The 22,425-nt window shown below is 38.9% G+C and overlaps 1 protein-coding gene across 1 annotated transcript in view; it reads left to right on the top strand.

The window, feature by feature from the left end:
* The first annotated feature begins 9,797 nt into the window (after window positions 1-9,797).
* Window positions 9,798-22,425, top strand: part of pcsk2 (proprotein convertase subtilisin/kexin type 2) — a 29,506-nt gene continuing 16,878 nt past the window's right edge. The window contains exons 1-5 of the mRNA XM_026189893.1: window positions 9,798-10,439; window positions 12,270-12,374; window positions 16,472-16,585; window positions 17,018-17,126; window positions 17,821-17,858. Of these exons, the coding sequence (XP_026045678.1) occupies window positions 10,257-10,439; window positions 12,270-12,374; window positions 16,472-16,585; window positions 17,018-17,126; window positions 17,821-17,858 (549 nt within the window). The 5' untranslated portion in view covers window positions 9,798-10,256. The remainder of the gene's footprint in view (window positions 10,440-12,269; window positions 12,375-16,471; window positions 16,586-17,017; window positions 17,127-17,820; window positions 17,859-22,425) is intronic.

The raw sequence follows: 22,425 nt of genomic DNA on the forward strand, positions 1-22,425 counted from the left end.
GTCATTGTGTCTGCATGCTGCATTAGGCTGTGGTTCATCTATTAGGCTTCATCCTGTTTCTTTCAAGTTCCATATCTCAGTGTTACAGCCACCCAGAGGTTGTTGCCACAGAATGACATGACTGACAGAGATTACAAAAAAATAGCTGTAATATAACTTTGCATAATGGGGAAACGGTTATGCACTGCTCCATTTCACGATGTCAAATCATACCAAGCAGTGATGGTGGTGGTGCGGGGGGGCTTGAGCGCGTGCAAGGGCATACATTTGTGGTGTTATGTGAGGGGTTATCTACGTCACCACATGACACCTGAAAGGTTCTTGGTATTAAGTGACAAGCAAATGTCAGGATACACTGTGTCAGAGGCAAATTTCGTTCTGCTTTATATAAACCACCTGCCTTTAAGCCTTTACAGGTAGGCAGGCTGTCCTAGAGAGCCTGCAGGCAGTTTATAGACAAACCAGGTTTGTTAAGCTTAATGGTCCTTGTATTGATTTGCTGGGCTATCCTCACAAATTGCAGGGGTGGAATGAACAATGAGATTCTCATTGAGGATCTCTAAATGCATTTCTCTTTGTAGTTTTATTGACCCTCCTGGAGCAGCAAGTGCAGTGTTTATTTACACACTTTGCTCACAGCCTGTTTTTAGAATGACATGATGGATATGTGAAGAAGGTGTTCAAGGAAGCAATACACATCATCCACAGTCGACTGGCTACAAACAGCTTTTGATAATAAAAAGAATATTAAGTGGCTATGGTTATTTAAGTTGGGAAGTGAAAGTGTGAAAATACCATTCGAATGAATTACCTTTACCCGATTAAATAAATTAGTCTAGACTGAATAAATTAATCAGCCCAGAGGAGGATGATAATTAGCTGCCTTGACTTCAGAGCCAGTACACAGAATGGCAGCCTTATCGGTTAGCTCCTGGAAACTCAGTGGAGTTACTGGACTACAAAGGAGTCTGTGGCCATTGCTAATCCCAGGCTGGATCAAACAATGCAGCTTCTCACAATTGTGCTAAGAGTCTGCCAAAAGGTGTCAAACCCCATGTTTCCATGAGCGTGGCTATAGCTAACGTGTACTCTGTTTACACATAAAGCACATAATCGTAATGAGCCTTTGCAGCTTGGCGACGTGGAAAAAAAAATTGTATTCACATGCACAATGCTCAGCAACACATTTTTTTTTCCACACATAAACTTTGCCCTCAGTACCTAATGCGTAAAAGGGATGTTGCCTGCAAGTTTACAGGCAGATTCCTGGAAATGTTTACTCTTACACCCTTTTGTGTTATTAAAGAATAATTTCAAGATTTTGAGAACTGGTAAAAAGCTAAAGCACATGATTAGCCTTTAATTGCTTGTGGTTGTAGCTATGTTTACTCTGTGCCCTGTGTGGACTATGAAAAATATCCACATTGTTTGCTTTCTTAATGGACTATGCTCTTTGGCTGTGCGTGTAGGACAGTACTGGAAAGGGGCTTGGAAACCTCTGAGATACCATTACCATTAGCCCTAATGTCCTTTTAAAATGGAAAGAGCATCAGAGCCCACACACAGAGACTGCTGTGTATGTTGTTTGAGTGATACAAACTCTTTGTCATGATATCCTGCCAAGGTCACCAGGCCTGTCCCCTTCCTGTAGTCACAGACACATTAGAAATTAGCCACTGAGGCAACTGGCATACTGCAGGAGCTGATTAGGAAATGTTGAGCATTTTACATTCATTTCCAATATTTGCTGGGTTTGTTTAGCTATTTTTAGCTTCATTCAGGTATATTATAGTGTCCGTAACCGAAGGTTGACCTCTCTTGGTATTTTTACCACTTTCTAGAGACTCATTGTTTTTTGGAGACATATGTATACTCAGGGAATGAGTGTTTTTGGTGGTTCAAAGGTCAAAGTGTTTCTGCAGGCTTTTTAAAAAGGCATGCAATGTCACTGTCAAATACCACAGCTCGACTAAAGCTAATAATTGCTGACACCTTCAATTGGAGGTGGCTGATTTCTGTGATGACTTAATGAGCGCATGAAAGGAAATGGGAAAGTTGGCAGTGCTATGAGTAGGTGAGGACTAGGTCCAGCTCAGAAGGCTTGATTAGTAAAAATTAACTTTGAGGTAATATTTTCCACAGTGTTCAATCAAAATCATCAGCAGCAAATGGTGTTTGAATCTGGCATGTTGGGGGCACGCAGCATGATACACTACTAATGGCAATTAAACTGCTGTAGTCATAACATCAACATAATTTCTGAATGCATGCTGAGCATGAATGCTTGTCACAGTGATGAGAATGACTTATCCTCAAACTTACTGTAAACTATAAAGCACCCACTGGTATCATTTAGCTGATTGCTGTTGTGCTTTTGACAAATCATCTCATTATGTGTCACTGAACAGTTTCTCGCAAATGAGACTGGCATGAAATACAATGCCAGCAATGTAGTATACTTTTCTACCTAAAACTGCTGATCTGACATTACTGCAGTGGCAACAGCCAAAATGACTGCAGTTTAAAGGCATCACTTTGTTTTCAAATAGCAGCAAAGCAGGGAACCAGACCTTTGGAGGGAGTGTGTGAGCAGACAGGAAAATTATTGCTTGAATCAAATTCAGATATCCCAGTAACAAATGTGTCACAGTAGTTTAAGAAGAAGAAGAAAATCAACCCAAATGATTGATGTAATGTGGACACAACTTGGTAATTTAAAGTAAGAAAACACTGTTGTCTTAATATTTTCAGGCAAATTGTAAAAGATGCCATTTCCTTCAGAGTAAAAGTGAGTTTGTTAATTAATCAAATCAGATTTAATGTTTTTTTTCCAGCCCTCAGCCCTCTCTCCAAGTGATTCATCCCTAACGCTAATTTGCATGTCCTTTATTCCCTCCTAGGTGGCGCCTTCATTAGGAAGCACACCTCAAAATAAGTAATACACAGAGGGAAATAATTATTGTGATTATGCATAATCTTTGCTCGCACAGTTGTTTTTCTTTTCCAATTAAACTAAATTTATATTCAGAACACACTCTGAATATCATAGCAGGTGGCTGCTCTTGCCTCACCTTCACTGGTGTTTGTGAAGAAAGCTGCGTGAGAACCGCATTGCTACAGGCTACAATGGTGTATTGTTTTTGCCAGTTTCTGAGAAAGCAATACATCTTTGATAATATAGGGCATTTTCCCCCTTTTGATACTAAGCCTTTGTACAAGCCCAGTGAGTTCATGTTATTTCTGGGTTTACAGAAAAGTCTGGCTAAAGAGAAGAAATTATAGAGGCAAGGTATGTCGTATGACTAACACAGATAAACAGACAATGGCACAGCCACTAAAAAAATATAATAATGGGGATAAATCAGATTAAATTAATGAATGTAACTTAAGGGCAATCAATTACTATTATATTTACACACTCGTAATCATAGTCAGAGTTAAGCCAGAGTTTTAGCTTTATGGTATGCTTGTTAATGGACTGTTAATTATAATGCATTGTATCTTGAGACGGCACTTTTTTGATTGGATAATAAATTTACCTATAGTGAAAAACACAAAGAGTGCTCAGATGTCAGGCATCGATTTAGATTCAATCTACAATGATGCTAGAGACCAAAACCAAATTTGTGTCTCCAAGTCATATAACAATGTAGATTTTTTTTTTTTGTGTGTGTGTGTACGGAATATGATCAGCTGGCCTGTTCTGCTATTTATTCACTGCTCTTTGTGGATTTAACCAACGCATTTAACAAGATCTAAGCAGATGTTATGCAAGCTGTACTGACACTGTGAATATAAAGCTTGTATAAAAGGTAGAAGTCAGTGAGTGAATTTATTCTGCGTCATCTTAAATAAAAAATAATGTCTGCTGCCTTTGATGTAACCTAGTAACAATACCCGAGGTGTAACCAGTCCAAAGTTCATCACTGTAAAGGCTATATTAAACTGCTTGATATGTTTGTGCAATCTTTGAATTGCTTCAGTAATTACTTGAGTTAGTTTTACAAGATGTTTCACAAAAACCAAAACATAATGTAGAGATTCAATATCTGATTTTAAAACTCTAAAATTATTTAGCACATCACATGTAAGATTTACATTTTCAGACTATTAAATTCCATGTGCTGAATAGTCATTACTGACTGTTAAGCAACTTTGCATCTGCACCATGAACACATTACAGAAATGAGAAGAAAAATCTGTGCGATGAGACTATAAGCAGTCTGTGGGACGTTATTATTTTGTTATTAGTGAGCTAGTATCTCTCTGCTGTCACTGGAAGCGATGACAGGCTGTAGCTCAGGAAAAATGAACTCATTCACTAGTAATATGCAGTAACCTGCCTATGAGATTTAATTACTCATTAACCAAAAGTGCCCTAATCATTCTGTTTAGCCCCTGATCTTAGGGCACTTTGCTACTAGCAGCCTGTCACAAAAACGCACAAGGTGTTCCATTAATTTAGTTGAAACCATGAAAAATGCTAATGATAACATAGTTTGACAGGCATAAAATAAATGTTGTGCACCAAGAAGGTGACTTCCAAAGAGCTATTAGCGAAAAACTTGGCATATTTCAGCATGGTCTGCAGAGTCTTGTTAAAACATCCAAGAAAACTGGACAAGTGGAGCGCAAAAGTAAAAGTGGCAGGCTTAGAAATCTATCTACAACAGATGAACAGTATCTAAAAGCTATGTCCTAAAGAAATATGAAAAAGTATCCAGCAAAGACTTGACACAGAACACGAGACATGACAACAGGTCTTAAAGCGTGATGAATCCAGATTTAACATTTTTGGGGTGAAATTGTCATTAATATGTACAACAGTGAATGTATCTCAGCTGTACCTCAGTGAAACATGGTGGAATCTCTGTCATGGTTTGGGGCTACATTTCAGCCATTTTATTGTTGGAGATTTTTTTAATCACTCAGATTTTGATTCACCATTCAACAACATATAAAAGTGTTGTGCTCTAAAAGTAGTTATAAAACTTACATTTTCTGAATCGTTGGGAAAATCTCTAAATACTATTCTTATTTAATTGTGTTTTATTTTTGGACACATTTCTAGTTAATTTTTGTAGTTCACTAGCTCCAGGAGGTCAGAGATTCAGATGAGTGATGTCAAACAGTGTCTGAGACGTGAAAGCAATGTTTTGCTGATGATGCGCTATGCTGCCTGTAAACTCCAAACCTGAACTGAGGAGAATAAATTTGCAAAAAGTTAGAATGGAGTCATGTCTCTCTGAGGGTGCAACAAAAGCTACCATCTAGTTGGCATTTTTCAGCATGGTAATGATCCTAAATACACTCCTGATGCAGCAAAAGAGTGCCTGGACAGACAAAACACACAATAGCCTCCCCAAAGCTATTACGACTTAAAGAAATAATAAGAAAGCTTAAACGTGGTCATACCAAATATTGACTTTCAAGTTCATTAAACTTTACAAACTCTGTTTTTGCCGTATACACTGTATTTCCATGTATATTTAACGTTTGTAAAGGAATAGTTGAAAGTTCTCCTTTTCCCTGTATTCCTGGTATTTAATTGACTACATTTTCAGGAGATACTTGGAAAAATTGTGCACTAAGTGTAATGGGGAGAATAAAAAACAGACTTATTCTTTTCATCTGCTTGAGAAATAAATCGATTTGCTCGCAAAATCACAATCGGCAGCTGGCCAATACATCAATCGAAAAAGTGCCGATATTTTAGCAGTGGAAAACATGTGCACAACATAGTATATTTTCAATACAACCAAAACGGATATAGTGAGTTTTTACTCCAGTCAGTTTACATCATATTGCTGCATATTAAACACAAGTAGAATGTGGCTCACCTACACTTATATTGATAGATGTATTACAGTATTTCATGGTTTATATTATTAGCTCAAGGCTAAACAGAAGCACAGGCAGGAATATCAATAGCACTATATTAGCTAGCGCCCCACAGAGAGAAAAATCAAAACATCACAGCAGTGTAGCTTTGGACTTTTCATATGAAAGCTGTGGGCTGTGGTAACTTGAATTACCTGTTTCCCCAAGGATAGAACGGGCTTTCCTGAGACTCCCTCAGACCTACTGAGGGGATGTAAACAGCACTTACAATGAAACATGACAAGTTCAGTAACTTTGATGTGGGGGAGGAAATGTTAAATGATACAGTGTTTTGCAGGAAGAATAGAGAGAGTGATGACTTCAGTTTAATCTTCCTCGGTGCTGAGCTGAGTGGTCCATGACAAATCAGGCTGGTGTTTGCACCTGAGCTGGCCATGTGCTGTCTGCCTCATAGCACATTAAGACTAACATATAATCCCTCTTCTTGCAGCTCCCTGTTAACCTCTTCTCCAGCTGCTCCGATGGAATATAATAGATCTGGTCAATACAGTTTTACATCCTTGTATTCATGTCTCGAGTCTGTAAAATGAACTATTCTCAATTTTTAGAGCAATGAGATCTGCCAAAAATCCCATTTTACATATGTCAACTTATGCATCATTTAAATTTGGTTTGCACGATGCCTGAACCGCAGTCAAAGCCAAACTGAATGATCTAAAGGAAGAGACAGTAAAGTAATGATCACTTGCAACCTCCGTGAAATCATGAAAGACCAGTGTTGTCTGAATTTTGATGTCTGCCTACTCAGGTCTACCCATAAAGGCCGTCATCTTATGTCACAGGGACAGATCGACATGCAGTAGCTGCTTATATCTTAAGTAGAGTGGAACAGAGAAACATACAGAAGGAGACAGAAGAGAAAGCGAACAAAACCATCAAATATGAGGCTGCTGAAACTATCTGCAATCATTGTGAGTATAGCAACCATAACCCACAACACGCTCAGAGACATCCCATCCCACAACACTAGCCAGCACTGCCGAAGCTTTAGAGGATTGCCTCTGAAATGACAGCTTAACTACTGAGGGAGATAAGACAAGCTTCTGTCATTTCTATCATTGCCTCGCTCTCCATGTGGCTCCTAACATATGTGGCACTAACAAAGAGAACTGCAATATATTAATGTTTTGCTTTGCAGGTTTCCCAAAAAAAAAATAGACACACTTGCTCTCTCACTGAATGTTTAATTTCTAGAGTGTGGGCTCAACATTTAAATAAGTCACAGGGAATGCATTTTCTCTATAGTCTTAAAATATTTATGATTTCTGCGCACAAAATATATTAAGAAACTGGAATCAGATGTAAATGTCTTGGTTGTTTCAGTGTTTATTTGATTTTATCTTTGGAAACACAATATAAAGTTCAGCGTGAAATATCAATAGTGTTTTTTTTTTCTTGTCTGGTTGAAAGGTTGGTAAAGGCTGCAGAGGCTTTGTTGTGGTTTAGCAATCAGTGGGTTTCATTGTGTGTGTGTGTGTGAGTGCCCGTGTGTGTGTGTATGTGTGTGTTTGATTATCTGCCATTTATCACCTTCTAGCTGTCAGTCTAATCTCTCTACCTCTTGCCCAAACTCTGACAGGCACCCTGCTTTCTCTACAGCCTTGGGCAAATATGAAAAATTAAAGAGCCATGATTCTCAGCACCTCCTCCAACACTACTGCAGATACACATCAATGCCTTTTAACAACTCCATTTATGTAATGCCATCTCTGCAAAGCCAGTTTTTTAATAGATGGTTGTCCAGTTGTAAATTAAATTCCACTGTAACTTATCCTGTATCCAAAGGTTGCCAGAGGTTGAGCTCTATAATTAACTTATGACAGTACATGCTTGTGGAAACAAAACTTTCCAGTGCTGAACATCAGCAATATTTCAACTTTAAAATGCTATTGTTATAATATGTTTCATAGAACAACCACTGCAGTGAGATGTGGAGAATTGGATCAATTAAAATTGAATGGATAACAAATTTCTACTTCATGAGTTAACAAGCAAACTTGAGTTAAGAGGATGCCTTCCTTAATATGAGCTAAAACATGTTTCTTCAAATGATTCATTAATTTATTTCACATTTTCTCAGGATTTCATGCACTTACTCGAAACCTCTAAAAATCTGACTTTATTCATCCACCCACAAGCTACAAACAGATCTCTTATATACACACTGTTATAAAACTCAAGGGAAATTCAAAAGAATCATTTGGGAGATGCAGAGCTGCACAGCAAGCAGTTCCAGCAATCTCAGATAAAGAGCATGATGTAAATGCATTGTATTTATGTATTATTATAAAAGTATCCTTATATATATTATTAATTTTAACATTAAATTAAAATTAAAACCCTCATTTATTGTGTAACTTTATATTGATTGTGAGAGGTGAGCAGTTTGTACTACTTGCATTTCAAAGAATTTTTTTTCTTTCTGTAATAACTGCAGATAGAGGTGTAATGTCAGCATCACTTCAGACAGTGAGAAGATTTTCAACATCCTGCTGATGTCCACGTCTCTCACAAAACTGTTACTGAGCTGCCAAAAACAATCAAGGTTGCTCTTTAAAAGCAGAAGATGCTACAGCACGTCAGGCACATAGGGAGGCAGGCGGGCCAGGATACAGTCCATGTGAGTCAGCAGTCAAAACATACATGTGGATCACTCATGTGGCCCCAGCAGGGAAGAAATTTTTACTGATGCTGAAGAGAAGGGCTTGCCCAAGCTAAATAAATAATCACTGGGCTACAGAATAGCAGGAGTGTGGGAGGATGTCCGCATGGTGCATGGAAACAGTGATTAGTAAAGCAGATCCACTTATAGAAAATCCACCTTCATTATTTTCTAGACATCTAACTGATCCCCGTGCTATCATTCTCCCTCGTCACGCCTTTCAGATTAATTTAATGTGAACATTATACCAGACAGTATGCCATTATATAAGTACATTAGTATATTTCAAACAAGTACATACAGAGTTAACAGAGAGGAACATTTTAAATACAAAATGAGGTTTTGCATATTTTGTATGGCTGTTCTAATTATGTTCCACAAATATTTGATTTAATGATGCTGCCTCTTGACATTTACTGACATTTGGTGGGGGAGGAAATGATTTGCACAAGAGTATTTTTGTAATTATGATATTTTGCTTATTACTGGACACTGAGGAATGCAAAAATGGTACCGCTCTCAATCCGTTGCTCATGTTCAAAAATGCATGAAAAGTTGCATTAAAGGAAAATTTGCTGAATTTGAAACTGGCTCATGAATGAAGGGGGCTCTGGGGGCATTTTTATTCAGCAATTGCAATGAGTGCTTCTCACTATTGAGTCCTTGTGGCTGAACTGAAAAGACTATAGCATTAACAACAGATAACTGCGCAGCAATAAGCACTCATGATGCTCTTTGGTGAATGTTGTCTGTGTAAAGGAAATTAGTAGCATCACAGCAAGCAACCATTTCCCCATCTTGCTGTACTTTCTCATTCATGCAGACCACCCTCATATCACCTCCCAGCAGCCCTGTATGCCCACCTTCTAGTTTACAGCAGCAAGAAAGCAGGAGGACAGGGAGTCCTTTAATGAGCTACCTTTGTACCAGCACTCCTTTCGCTGCTACATGCTGCTCACCTCCAAATGACCAATTATAGTCCAGTGGGACTATGCTTTCATTCCACTCCACAGAAACGGTCAGGTTGATCATTGCACATATATAGGGTAAAACAAGAGAACTTCAGCCTTAGAAATATATTGAAGAATCATGTCATAAAAATCTTTCTGTAGGACTTCTATAGAAAGCTGTATTTAAAGGTCGCTATATGTCACATGAGTTTTCAGCGGTTCCCCCCCCCCCCCCCCCCCCCAGTTGGATGGCCAGCCCCAGACAGCCTACCCATCAATAGAATTTCCATCAACTCTGAGGACGATAGGAGGAATTCTCCAAGGTGCTGAAAAGTGCCCTCGAGCGCATCCGGGGGAGGAAACGACGGGACACACCCGCCGAGGCCATTGGTACAACGTCACGCGCAGAAACTACCCGAGCTAGGAAGGTAGATGAATAACAGATGAGAGGAGGAAGAGATGGAGGAGGAGAGCTAGAAAGCTGAGGATGCAGGTTTGGTCCACAACCGCCCCAACTCGAAGCACACGGTAAGAGCGGGTACACCTCGGTGAAATCCAACTTCCAGTGCCACCATCAGCTGACGACGAGGAGATGCGTTCGCAAAAGCGTTGATTCGACACCTTTACATCCCGCTGTTCTTCCTCCTGTTCCTCCTCTTCGCTTCTCTGACGTGGAGCATCCCATACACTGATTTTACTCTGACGGGCAAGCAGACAAGGCATACTGACACAAGCCAGACACGATGCTTGGATCGCCCCGATATGGGACAGCCTTGGGATTTACAGTGCTGCTGAACGCGCTGCTGCTTGCGACGCAGGCTGCAGAAGGAGTCTTAACGGACCATTTTCTGGTTCAGTTGCATGAGGACGCACAGGATGAAGCGCACCAAGTTGCAACACAACATGGGTTCCAGAGTGCCCGAAAGGTAGGGATGCTCTGATTAAAAAAGCATCACGCAATCCTGGCAGCAACTGTTTTTCTTTTTCTTTTCTTTCTTTCTTAAGTAAACCGACCAATTGATAAACGAATAAATATTATTAAATGAAAATGTCAGCGCGAAATATTTCTGGTTGTTTAGTAACGTTTGTGGTCATTCTCGCTCTTTTAAAACAATCAGACATATTGCACGTAGTGAAACTATCCAGTAGAGGAGACATTGAGAAGCTTCTTCTGGTTTTCTTCTGGTTTGACTTCACTGCACTTTTTCTTGACTTGATGACGTCATTCTCACTGAACCGCAGGCCTTGTTTATTAGGTTTGCCACCGGCCCGTGGGCTAAATTCTATTTCAAAAACGCATCAAATTTCAGTGTCCTGCAAAAGGAAGATGCACCTGGAGCCATCTGTGAAAGATGCTGTCGAAGAAGAGACAAAACATTTCATGAACAAAACATCACACGAAGTTCTGGTTTGATATAATCCTCACAGTTTTGGACACCCCCTCCCCTTTTTTTAATGCTTCACATCAAAAAACAGCAAATTTACTTGGATACCTTGTTGGATGCCCTCTTTGTCAGAGACTGACATAGAAAAACACATTTTCCAATAAAATATAAAACACCTCTTTATTATTTGTCTTTTGCAGAGCACATAGTGTATTCACATTCATGGCCCTCCTTTGTCTCACCTGAGACAAATCAGATAGCTCGACAAATTTCGGATGCCTTTCAACATGTCAGAAGACTTAACAAGGCGTTTATGGCAGACTGATAGAAATAATTCCCCAGCAGTGTGTGTTCCTTGTCACATGTCAAAATAAATGTGTGGGTGAAATTGGCTGGAGCCTTAGTCAGTGAGGCGTAGCAGTGAACGGAGGGGTGTCTGCACAGCTCTGAATGAGGATGTGTGTTTTTTCTCCTCTCACCTCCACAGTAATAATAATAATAAAGAAAAGTGTTTGATTTGTATCTCATCATCATAATCTGATAACATCCTTGTGGTAGTTGTGCAGCATTGCTATTTCTGCTATGGCTTGCTCGCTTTCTTGTAGGCAATAGATCATCCCCTCCGTCTACTGCCTCCCAGGTTATGTAATCTGCAGCTATATTTGTCTTAATGGGATATGCGCCATTAAACAATGTCTGTGTTGTTTGAATTCTCTTCTTTTGTAGCTTAATTAACTAGACTGGGATACAGACAGGGGACACACATACAAATGTAAGCCTAAAGAGTGGCAAAAGAAAGACAGCAAAACAGATCTGTGATCAGCCAATGTAAAGCAATGATAATGATACTGCTACTGCTACTACTCTTAATCATCGCCACCATAATAATAACACATATTGTAATACTATGAGAACATTTCAATCTGACAAAAATGTTCAAATAAAAGAGCATTGGCAGATAAGGAGAATCTTTTGAGAAGTGTTACATTTTCACATTAGATCTGACAGCCGCATCTGAAACCATTTATTTTGAGGATTGACCTGTGCCCTGACTGTTACTAAAGCATAAGGGGGTCTTTAATCTGTGCACAGTGCTGGAGGGAACGCTCTGGATGATGCATCTCATTTCCCTCCCCATGTGACTTATTATGGTTGATCCCAATGCTGTTCTCCAGGCTTAACCGTCTGTGAAAGCCAGGGAGTCAGTGCCCTTGTTTCCATCTGGAAGATAACCTGCTATCCTCTTTCCTTTATGAACTATTGTATTTTGATTTGTCATTCACACTTTATGATTGCTGCCTCAACCCTCCCATCTGTATTTCTGCCCCTGATCCATTTCCCTGTCTTGTACTTCTTTTCTTTTCTTTCCAGCTTCCCTTCGGAGAAGGGCTCTTTCACCTCTACCCTCAGGATACTTCGAAGAGGCGGAGCAAACGCAGTGCCCGTAGGAGACAGCAGCTCCAAAAAGACAAAAGGGTAAGAATGCATATGACAATGAAACAATATACTGTGTATACATGTGTCTTTTTTCTATATGTAAAAAGTCCTGAATAAGAGATTTAACTTAAGCAGTGCTTGTTACAAAAAAGCAAGGTGCAGGTTCCAAGAAACATTCTAAATAAAGACAATACATAGATATAAACTCTCACAAGGACGGGATTTCACAAACCACTTGGCAAACAGCAGGCTAAAGAAATTCTAAGAAATGAAATAAACTACTACACAATCACCCTCATTTCATCAAACTGAAACTTCCAATGAGCTACTGAAGCAAAATCCTTTGGCTCCACATCTAGTTTAGTGCTTTATTGTGTATATAGTCATAGCAGTTTTACCACCAGTTCTCAATGAGAAATTGCAGTCCTTACGCAACTACAGGGTAATTATGCAGTAACACTATGATAAGCTGTGGCTCAGCCTAAGATTAACTGGTCGTCGTCCTGACTTTTTTTCTGTTTATTTTTCAGAAAAACAAAAAAAAATAAAACTTGTTTTCCCCATCAGAGCCAAATAGAATGCAAGCAATTCCAAACCCAGCACTAAATAACATGCTAAAACGTAATACACTTGTTTTTGGACGTTATTTTAGATTTTATTTTTCATAATGTTGCAGTGAATCTAATTCCTTGTTTTATTTCATTTTTGTATTTTATGATTAGCATTTTCCTCAGAAACATTTTGATTGCACACAATAATAAACAGGGCCATTTCTTGGATTAGTCGGCGCTTCAGTGGTTCTGCATTTACAGTAGTAAAAACTGAGCTATATTAATGAGAAAAAGTGGCTTTTTTTTTCTTCTGACATCTGCTTTTCTAATGAAAATATACTTTCTTACAAAGTCTGGTGATGTTTATGTTGCACTTGGTTAAGTATGTAATCATTAATTTGGGATCTTAAATGTTTGGATTGGGTAATAAGTCGTGCAATGATCGATTTCCACATACAGTTTGTTACCTCTTGACAAACAATAGCTGTAAGTAAACATTATTCTCATTTTCAAGTAATCTTCTTATTGTTTGGGTTAATATTTAATAAGTCTACCCATTTACCACAATTTTTCTGCTCATAAGGCCTTACACAGGTAAAGCAATGCCTTTTTTGGGGATTGCTTTGTAGCTAATGGCCTATGACAACCTCAAAGTAGAGATTAGTTTTGACCTGACTCGCCCACTTTGGGTTGCCAGTGGTTATTTCCCCTGTCACTGCTACAAGTCGCCCACTTCCACTGATGTTTTAATCTCAATTAACTGCTACTTGTCCTGTAAGACAAAGTCTCACAATAATATTTATTTTTTGTCTGACCAACTGTCCAATACCCCAAAATATAATCAGTTTACAGTAATGAAGAAAAGTATCAACTCTTACATTTATGGCAGTAAATATTTGCCCTTTTTGCTTGAAAAATAATTCAATCAATTATGAAGCAAGTGTAAATTATGGTAATCTCATGACAGTCATGACACTGGACTCAGTCACAAATTGTTTCAGCTGTTTTTTCTTATATAAAAACCACGTATGCGCCGCATCTTGAAGCTCAGTACTGTTGTGTGCTGAGCTGTGTGTGTTCAGCTCTGTCCACTGTTGGATGCAGTGAAAGTGGAGGTCCTGCTGCAGACAATCAACTAACCTCTCTAATTGCGTTTGTGAGAGGTGCTAATGAAAATAAATGCGAGCCACTCTGACGAGCTAATTCTGCAAATGGAAGTGAGACAGCACGAACATGGGCAGGTCTACATTCCAGGTTTTAATCAGCTGCTTGACATGCTCACGTGTGACACCAAGGCTTTTGCTTTCTTTGGATTTCCAGAACCTATGAGGTCAACAAGTCTGATTTTATATTCTGTGTTTATAATTTTGACGTATCTTTCTGTCATTTCCCAACCTACAGCAATATCTCTCAGCTCTGTGAACATAAAAGAAAGATCTAATTGGTGGAAATTGTATTCCACAGCCCTAAATAAAGAAGCATTGTATTTAGTAGATATTATATTCTGTTAAACCTCTTTTTACCTGTAACTGAGTCATTAAACACTCATTTAACATGCAGTCTAATTGAGTAGCAGTATTGATGGAACTGGGTGGTGTCCCAAGAACCCTGTTATTCCTCAGATTCTATTAGTGGAGCGTGTTGACCCACTTCCGACCCAAATAATCTACTTGTATCTCTCCTTTGCATTTCTCTCTGTGCATACCTGTCTATACTTCCCTGCTTTTTCCCAGTTTATCCACTGATCCGTCCATCCATAATTCCTGAAATACACTTTTTTTAATGAGACATAGATAATATAATATAGCCTTTTAATAGAGATTAAAAGGCTATATTAAAAAGTGGGAATGGAACAAAGGTGGAATGTAGAACATTAAAAAAAATGTTGTGAGTGAGCAGCATCCCCTGACCCCGAAAGATGCACGCATGGAAAAGCCAGGAGGGAAATGAGGGCAGTGAGAAAGGAGACAGCCAGCACTGCTCTTTGATTTGGAGTGAACTGAAGCATTGTGAGCAGGCAGTGGCAAAGGCGGAGAGTGATGGCAGTGCATGGGCACTGTTTGATGTTGTGAGTGGGCAGTATGACATGCTGTCTCAAGGGAAATACCAACTCTCCTGCCAAGTAAAGGAATAAACTGCTGATGGATGGAAAGAAGACGAGGAAATGCCAGGATAATATAGATATTGCCGCTAGCCGCTCTGAATATGAATGCAATTTTGTGAAAACAAAAGTAATATAAGGCTAAAACAGCGATCTTACTTTAAGCAAGAGATCTTACTTTACAGAGTTAGTTTCTGTTTAGCTGATTTGTGTGCTTATTTACAGTTTCTTTGCCTCATGATTGTGTAGGGTATACCATAACAGGAGAGCCAGCTGAATAGGCTTTGGCCATTTTAGAAGGACACATTTAAGTGCTGCTCCGCTCTCTTATCTTTGCGGGTAAACACGCCAGACAATGCCTGTTTCTTTGTGACACACTAGAGGGAATTTGTGAAGGGTAAACATAAGAGGAACATTTAGCTGGAGACCTCTTTTGAAAATGAAGCTTTGAAATTGTGAAAAACACATTTAGTTTCTCACGTACAACCACACAGAGAAATAGAGAGAATCAGAAACTGACCCAAAACCTTCAAATGAAATCATTGTCCATATGACCTTCAAGACAAGCAGAGTGTTGGCAATAAATTTCAAATTGAGAGCTTCTCTTCAGGCTTGGTTTAGCCAGTGCCAGACTCTAAAAGATTAAGTGGCTTGTTGTTCCTTTGCCTCTACTTCACATATTCAGCTTTTCCAAATGACTGAATATGGGTACAGTATTTTAGAGGGAGAGAGAGAGAGAGAAAAGTTAAACTGTCACAGGAGATGGGGTGCAGTTCCCAATTAGAATGACTAAATTGATAGGTTATTATTACTCCTGTCCTCAGTTGCTGACAGAGATGATGGCAGCGGAATAATGGGAGTGTTTTCTTAGCTCTATGATTTGAAGTGTGAGCAGAAATTAAATACAACATCGCTATCAAAGACAACCAGTCATTTTCATGCCAACCACCAGCTAATCAAGCAACTACATTTCATCCCAATCATTTATTTGTTCTGTCCTATGTTATCTTTCTGAGCTCGATAATGGTTATTGTGGCAGCATTCAGTAAGCATTTGTAATCCAAATCAGAGCTGTTCATCTGCTGAGATTTCTTTGATGATTCAGAGAAACACAAGCGTGTTTGCGAGTGTAATTGCTGTGGCTTTTGAGCATACTGACAAGGTGAGTTTGGGAGCCCCCGGCTCCAGCTGCAGCCACTCTTATTAGGAGAAAAAAAATAGCCTCTTTCATTTAGGTGATGTTCTGCCTTCACGGTACAGTAGAGCACAGCTGGGTTTTGTGATTTCCTGTGCACAGAGCAATCCCAGGCAACATCTCAAGCGTCATATCAAGCAGAATCTTATTGCTTCTGTGCTCCAGCATAAACACACCTGGGTTTCATTTGGCTCTTTGTATGATTCTTTTCAAAATGTGCGTGAGATCATTGTTGATTTTAAACTGACATTGACCTGACTTTTTTTTCTTTTTTCCCTTTCCCCCGCAGGTGAAGAATGTCATGGAACAGGAGGGATTCAGTCGTCAGAAGCGAGGCTACAGAAATATCAACGATATTGAAGTTAACATGAGTGACCCTCTATTCACCAAGCAGTGGTATCTGGTGAGTAATAAGCCAGCTAGCTGTCTGCGTGAAGCCTGACCTTTAGCACCAGCCCACATTTTTTCCACCTTAATTACTCAGAGACCGACCATATTCCCTACCGCCTTCTGTATGAACATTGTTATTCTTTGTTAAATTAGCCTGGCAAATATCATGCCATCTCATCTCTGCATTCATGTTGCCTAGTTTCCCCTCGTTTACATTAACCGGTGAGCATGAATTTGATGCTGTAACAAGCTCGCTTTCATTCATCTGGCATGTCAGATGAATCTGCTGACATTTACTTCCCCTTCCTTTCAAAATCACCCTCAAGCAGTCCTTATCCATAACATCCTGCACATACACACATTCTGCATGTTGACTAATTTCCTAATGGTGGCTCACCTGGGTGCCATGAGTCATGGACGTTCTCCATATTGTCTGAGTGATTAGATAAACACAGGCCAGGCAGACGGGACCCCTGGGCTGGATCTTAATGTGGCTGAAGCTTGGCAACTGGGCTACACAGGCAAAGGAGTTACCATCGCAATCATGGATGACGGTGAGTATAAAATCCTTAATTTATAACCAGGAGCACTGTCTGGAAGCACTTAATCACACCTCCAAATATCCATCGAGCCGATTTATTTGTATATGTTGAACTTAATAAAGAATGTATCTTGGTTCTGATTAATTTGTCTCCCTGTTTGAGGGGACTCACAGCATGAAATCAGGATTTACTGACCAGGTTTTCAAACAGCCGCATGTCATTGTGCAATAAAAAAAACCAGAAACCTCTTTCTCCTTTAGTATGCATGCTGTTTTTTTTTATACACACAAAGAAGCATTTAATCATTTTTGTATATATTGAATATTACCATTACAACTGTTGAATCCAAGCTGACAGGCTCAATTTTCTAGTTTAAAGTCCAAAGATACAACTGCATTTGATTTCATTATATTTGAGACGCTGGGCCCTGTGATTGTGGAATATTAATTTTAGAGATTGTTAACATGTAATTTTTTTCTTTTCCCAGTTCGTTAATCATCTAAATTGAATTGCGCAATTTGAGTCATTTGCAAATTTGTGAAAAGTTGTGTCAGAATAATATCATTCATCATTATCCTCATTATCAAGCATTCAGAATATAATAAAGCAAAAAGGAAACCATGATATAAAAATGGCAAGATATTTTGCTATCCTCTGTGATGCATGCTATATGACTCAATATTAATTAAAAAAAGTCCCATTTCAGGTATTGACTATCTACATCCAGACCTGGCATCAAATTATGTGAGTACATACATTTTCTTTTAATGTCATACTTTCCTTCATTTGCGTAAAGTGCTGTTAATAAACAAAGCAGGAGTTTAGGTCGAGGATTTCATGGGCTTCGTGTGGTTTGTCATTGCCAGTGACAGGTGCTTTCCAAGTTGCCTTCATGGCTGCTGAGTCTCCTTGTGTTCCCGGAGGACGCAGAGGCAGGCAGACGGCCAGCCAAGCTGTTTAATGTTAATGCACACTGCACTGTAGCAGGCACAATGGCAGGCCGATCTGTCACAAGCAGAGATAATGCCAGGGTAGTTGGTGCTGCATAATGTGATGCTCTATCTCCAGAATACTGATAAAACCTTAAAGGACAAGAGGGATTGCTAAATGGAACACGGCCTTGAAGGTTCAGTCTGATTACACTATAACTTGTGCAGTTTCATCACTGTGTCTGCATTGTGGTGTCTTCTTCAATCTAGGGATGAACAAATGCAAACCTTCTAAAGAAACTCTAATGCTTTGTTGAGTTCAAAATCCTCCTACTTGAAAACTGATGTTTATGGTATTTTAGGCTTTTATCTAAAAATGCCAAGAGTTTTGGCTCTTTTTTCAGCTGTTTGCTTATGTTTTGTTTCCAGGAGATTATCCTGATGCAAAGGGCTTTCTGTTTGTACTTGTCTGCTGTAGCTATTGCTCATTAAATGTGGCTTGTTTTTTCCCCCTGTCATGCATGTATCCATTTTTGCCTGCCTTTGCATGTCTTGCCTGTGAACAGAGATGAGCTGTGGCCCAAAAATAACACAGCCTCAGCTGTGTTGATGCGGGAGCATCCTCCGCTGGATTGATGGATCATGCTGTGCATAGATCCAAAGTGTGTGTCTGTGTGCGTGGCACTGTGTATGTAATCCTGTGGTGCTATTGTTGTTGTGCTTTTTTATAGACCTAGACATACCTAGAAAACCCCCCCGAAACAAAACAAAGAAAACATTAAAAACCATTTTGAGTTGATCTCGAGTCGTTACTTTGAATTGATTATGTGGTAGAGCTGCTTTGAGGAGACAAATGTCAGCTCTTGCAAGGGTTTTAGGCTGCTTGTTTTTCAAGATCATAATGCTACAGTTTACGAGATACATTTTGATATGACAAATAAAAAGCGAGGCTGTGTTTTATTTGCAAGGGCAAGAGTAATAGTGCTTCACAAGATTCACAAAAACACACATCTCACAATTCAAGTCTTTCACTATATTCTAACAAGTTCTATATATTGTTTTTACTACCATCAAAAAAATTAAAGAACTGAATATAAAATAATAGTAGTAAAAATCACAGGCAAAATAACAGACATTGAATCTGATTTAATTCCTACAGATGAGAATGGAGTTGATCTTTCTTTGTATCTCGGCACGCAGACAATCTGCATGGGCCTTGTAGTTATAGTAAAATGTTGAAAACAGGACCCAATGGTGTTGGTGACCCTTGCAAGCCTGGAATGAAAAGTTCATTTTATTTCACTTTTTTCAATTTCTAAATAACAATGACATAATTGCCTGAATAAACTGACTGTGTGATTTGAGCTTGATTGCCTAAAATACCAACTCTCACCCCTTACAAATGAAACAAAATGGTTTGGTCCACCCCATACCAGGACTGCCCTTTGCAGCACTGATAATATTTTATTTATTCTACCTTGGGGACTGTGAGCCACTGTATCCACACAGAAAAGAAAGCAAGAAGAGGGAGAGAAAGCAAACAAAAGGACATCGCCTGTTAACAAAGGTTAGCATAGCTCACGTAGAAGGTTAAGTATTGTTCAGTTATCAGCAGTTGTTAAAAACAGTGAATTATAGTCGAAATTAACCAGCACAACAGCCAGAAAGAGTGAAGTAGTAACAGGTCCCTCTCCAAAAGGATGCACAAGATGTGACAAAAGGTGAAGTCCCATAGCTGCAATGAAGAGCTGTTTCAGCTGAAAGCTTAGCACTAAGCTTTACTGTATGTTGGACCAGCTGTTCTGAGCTGCCAGGTATTTTGAGGAAGCCTTTGTATTCCAGGCTGATGAAACAGTATGCTAAAATACCACAGTGACACTTCACTATATTTAGCATGGTTCTAATGAAACAGCATGAGGCAGCAGATAACTGAAACAATTTTTCAAAAGTGGATACATACATGAGAGTTTTTTCGCTTCTTCCTCTGCAGCCATTAGTTTGAAAAGTCCCATGAGCCGGGTGAAATTTAGGAATGTTGCAGTTGGGCAGTCATTCCCTTCCTAGGAAACAACTGCTTCACTACAAAGATTCAACCACTGGATAAATTTCAGCATTTAACTTTTGATTTATCTGCATTCTACCATAGGAAAACCAAGTTAATTCAAACATGGCCCATTTATCCCCCTGAAGTTCAGTGAAATTCGTGTATTTAATGCATGAAGACTTCTTTACCCATGGCTCAGCTCTTCTATGTCTTGTCATCAATTTATTATTGTTATTATCATTGTTATTAACAGGGTAACACTAACACCGATAGACAGATAACTACATCACACCAGCAGCCACTTTAGAACCACCAGTTAACCTGGTAAGCCCGTCTTTGGACAGACTCAAACACAGAACCTTCTTACTGTGAGGTGACCGGTAGCTCTGTGCTGATACACTGATATAACTAATCTAACTACATTACGTATAGTATTTAATGCTGTCAGTTAGTGTTCTCTTTGTTCTATCCTCTCCTGGTGTATATAATGCCCTTCTACTCTCACGTAACACTCAAATCCTTTTTTACACTGCAAACTGGATCCACAGACACAATTTCAACACTCACAGACACGTGAGCCCACATGGATGTCTCAGGAGATATGTGGGGTTCAAAGGTCTAAATAACTAATGACTCTGACTTCTAAATTCAACTTCTATATTGTTGAATGTCTGTGGTTGTAAAAGCATTTTAGAATCTTTTAGATTCTTTATACTGAAAATGACAATCATCTTGGTTTTCAAATGACTAATGAGCTTTCTCAAGAAAGTAATCATAAGAGTATAAATACTGATTTTGGCACTTGTATCCGCCTGTAAATGATTTCTCTATAACGTTAAGTAATCGGCTGCACTGCGTGTTGAATGAGTGGCGTGCCATGAAACAACCAAGGCATTTTGAAGAAGCCAGTGTGTTTCAGGCTGATGAGATGGCATTTTAAAATACCACAGTGATGCCGCTTGTTAATTTAGTTTGTTACTTATATGGGCATGGATGCGTTTCTTTAGCTTTTGCTACTTCAAATCAAACGGCACACAAACACTCTTGTGCGTACACTCTTGCAAATGTTTTCATGTATCGCTAAATTATCAGATATGCAAAGATATGCCATGTATGAGATCTCTAACTTTTGTGTTTGATAACATTTAAGGATAATTTAATTATTTACAATTATTATGGTGTTTCTAGGGGTGTGACCTTAGCACCAAAAAGGTTGAAATCTGCATAAGACTGTAAACAGATTAAGACACTAATAGTATTTTGAGACATAAGGGTTGAAATGTGAGCGGATTTCAAACTGTGCTGATTCATGGACATATTCTAGATTTTTATTAAATGAAAATGTAATTACTGGCTGATTTCAGTGACCACTACAGATTGCTGTGTATGGTTGTCAGAGCAATTTTCTTTCTTTTTTTTTTAGTCAAAAGTTGCATGAGCGATATGGCACAAGAAAGAGACTGCTTATTTATAGGGGCCATAGTTCTGAGACAAGTGCATGCAACTTGATCAATGGTGTTATTTGTTATTCGCTTTAGAGGATATAACATTTGTCTTTTCTCTTTTAAATTGAACTTTGTGAAAGGTTGTAATATTGAGTTTTAGGTCCTTTCTGAGGAATGTCATGTTGTTTTCTGTAATGGAGAGATGTCTTCACAAAGACTTTTTAAAAGATTTTAAAGGGAATTATGTGGCCTAAGATTATGTCCACTAAAACTGAGAATAGGCAGTGTAAACTCCCTGAAATTGGTTGGGACCTTGTACTATAGTTAAAGTGTTTTGCCAAGGGCTTCCAAGAAATCGTGCATTAACTTTCCTACATTATAAATTTGCTTATCAGCACTAGTGGCCTGTTGAAATCTGTCCTGATAACATGATAAATGGTTCTGGGAGAGATACATAAGAAAGTTTTGTCTGAGTTTCCCCCTTCATCACCAACATACCTCAGGAAATAAAACAAATTTTAACTACTTAGAGCAATTTCTCAGGGGTCCCACTAATATGTCGTATTACACTGACTTGGTCCAGTCATTCCCATGTTGGGCCGGACAAAACAACATGATTTGTAAAATAAGGAGAGGGTTAGATTAACATCTTTAAGCTCTTCTTAAATGTTTTCAGTATTTTCAGTACTTTTACCACTTCAGGTTAAAAAGTTAAAAGTAGTGTTTAAATAAAGCCATAGTAAAATTTAAAGGTGAAATATCTCTTTGACAGGATATCTTAAAAAGGCTTAGTGTAAATGTGGCAAGAGCCCTGCCCGGATACATCTTCTCCTTTTGGCCCGATAAGCCAAAAAGCTGACAGAAATATGGAGTAAACGAAGTTGTACAGTTGT

Source organism: Astatotilapia calliptera, chromosome 13, assembly GCF_900246225.1.
Source record: "Astatotilapia calliptera chromosome 13, fAstCal1.2, whole genome shotgun sequence".
NCBI lineage: Eukaryota > Metazoa > Chordata > Actinopteri > Cichliformes > Cichlidae > Astatotilapia > Astatotilapia calliptera.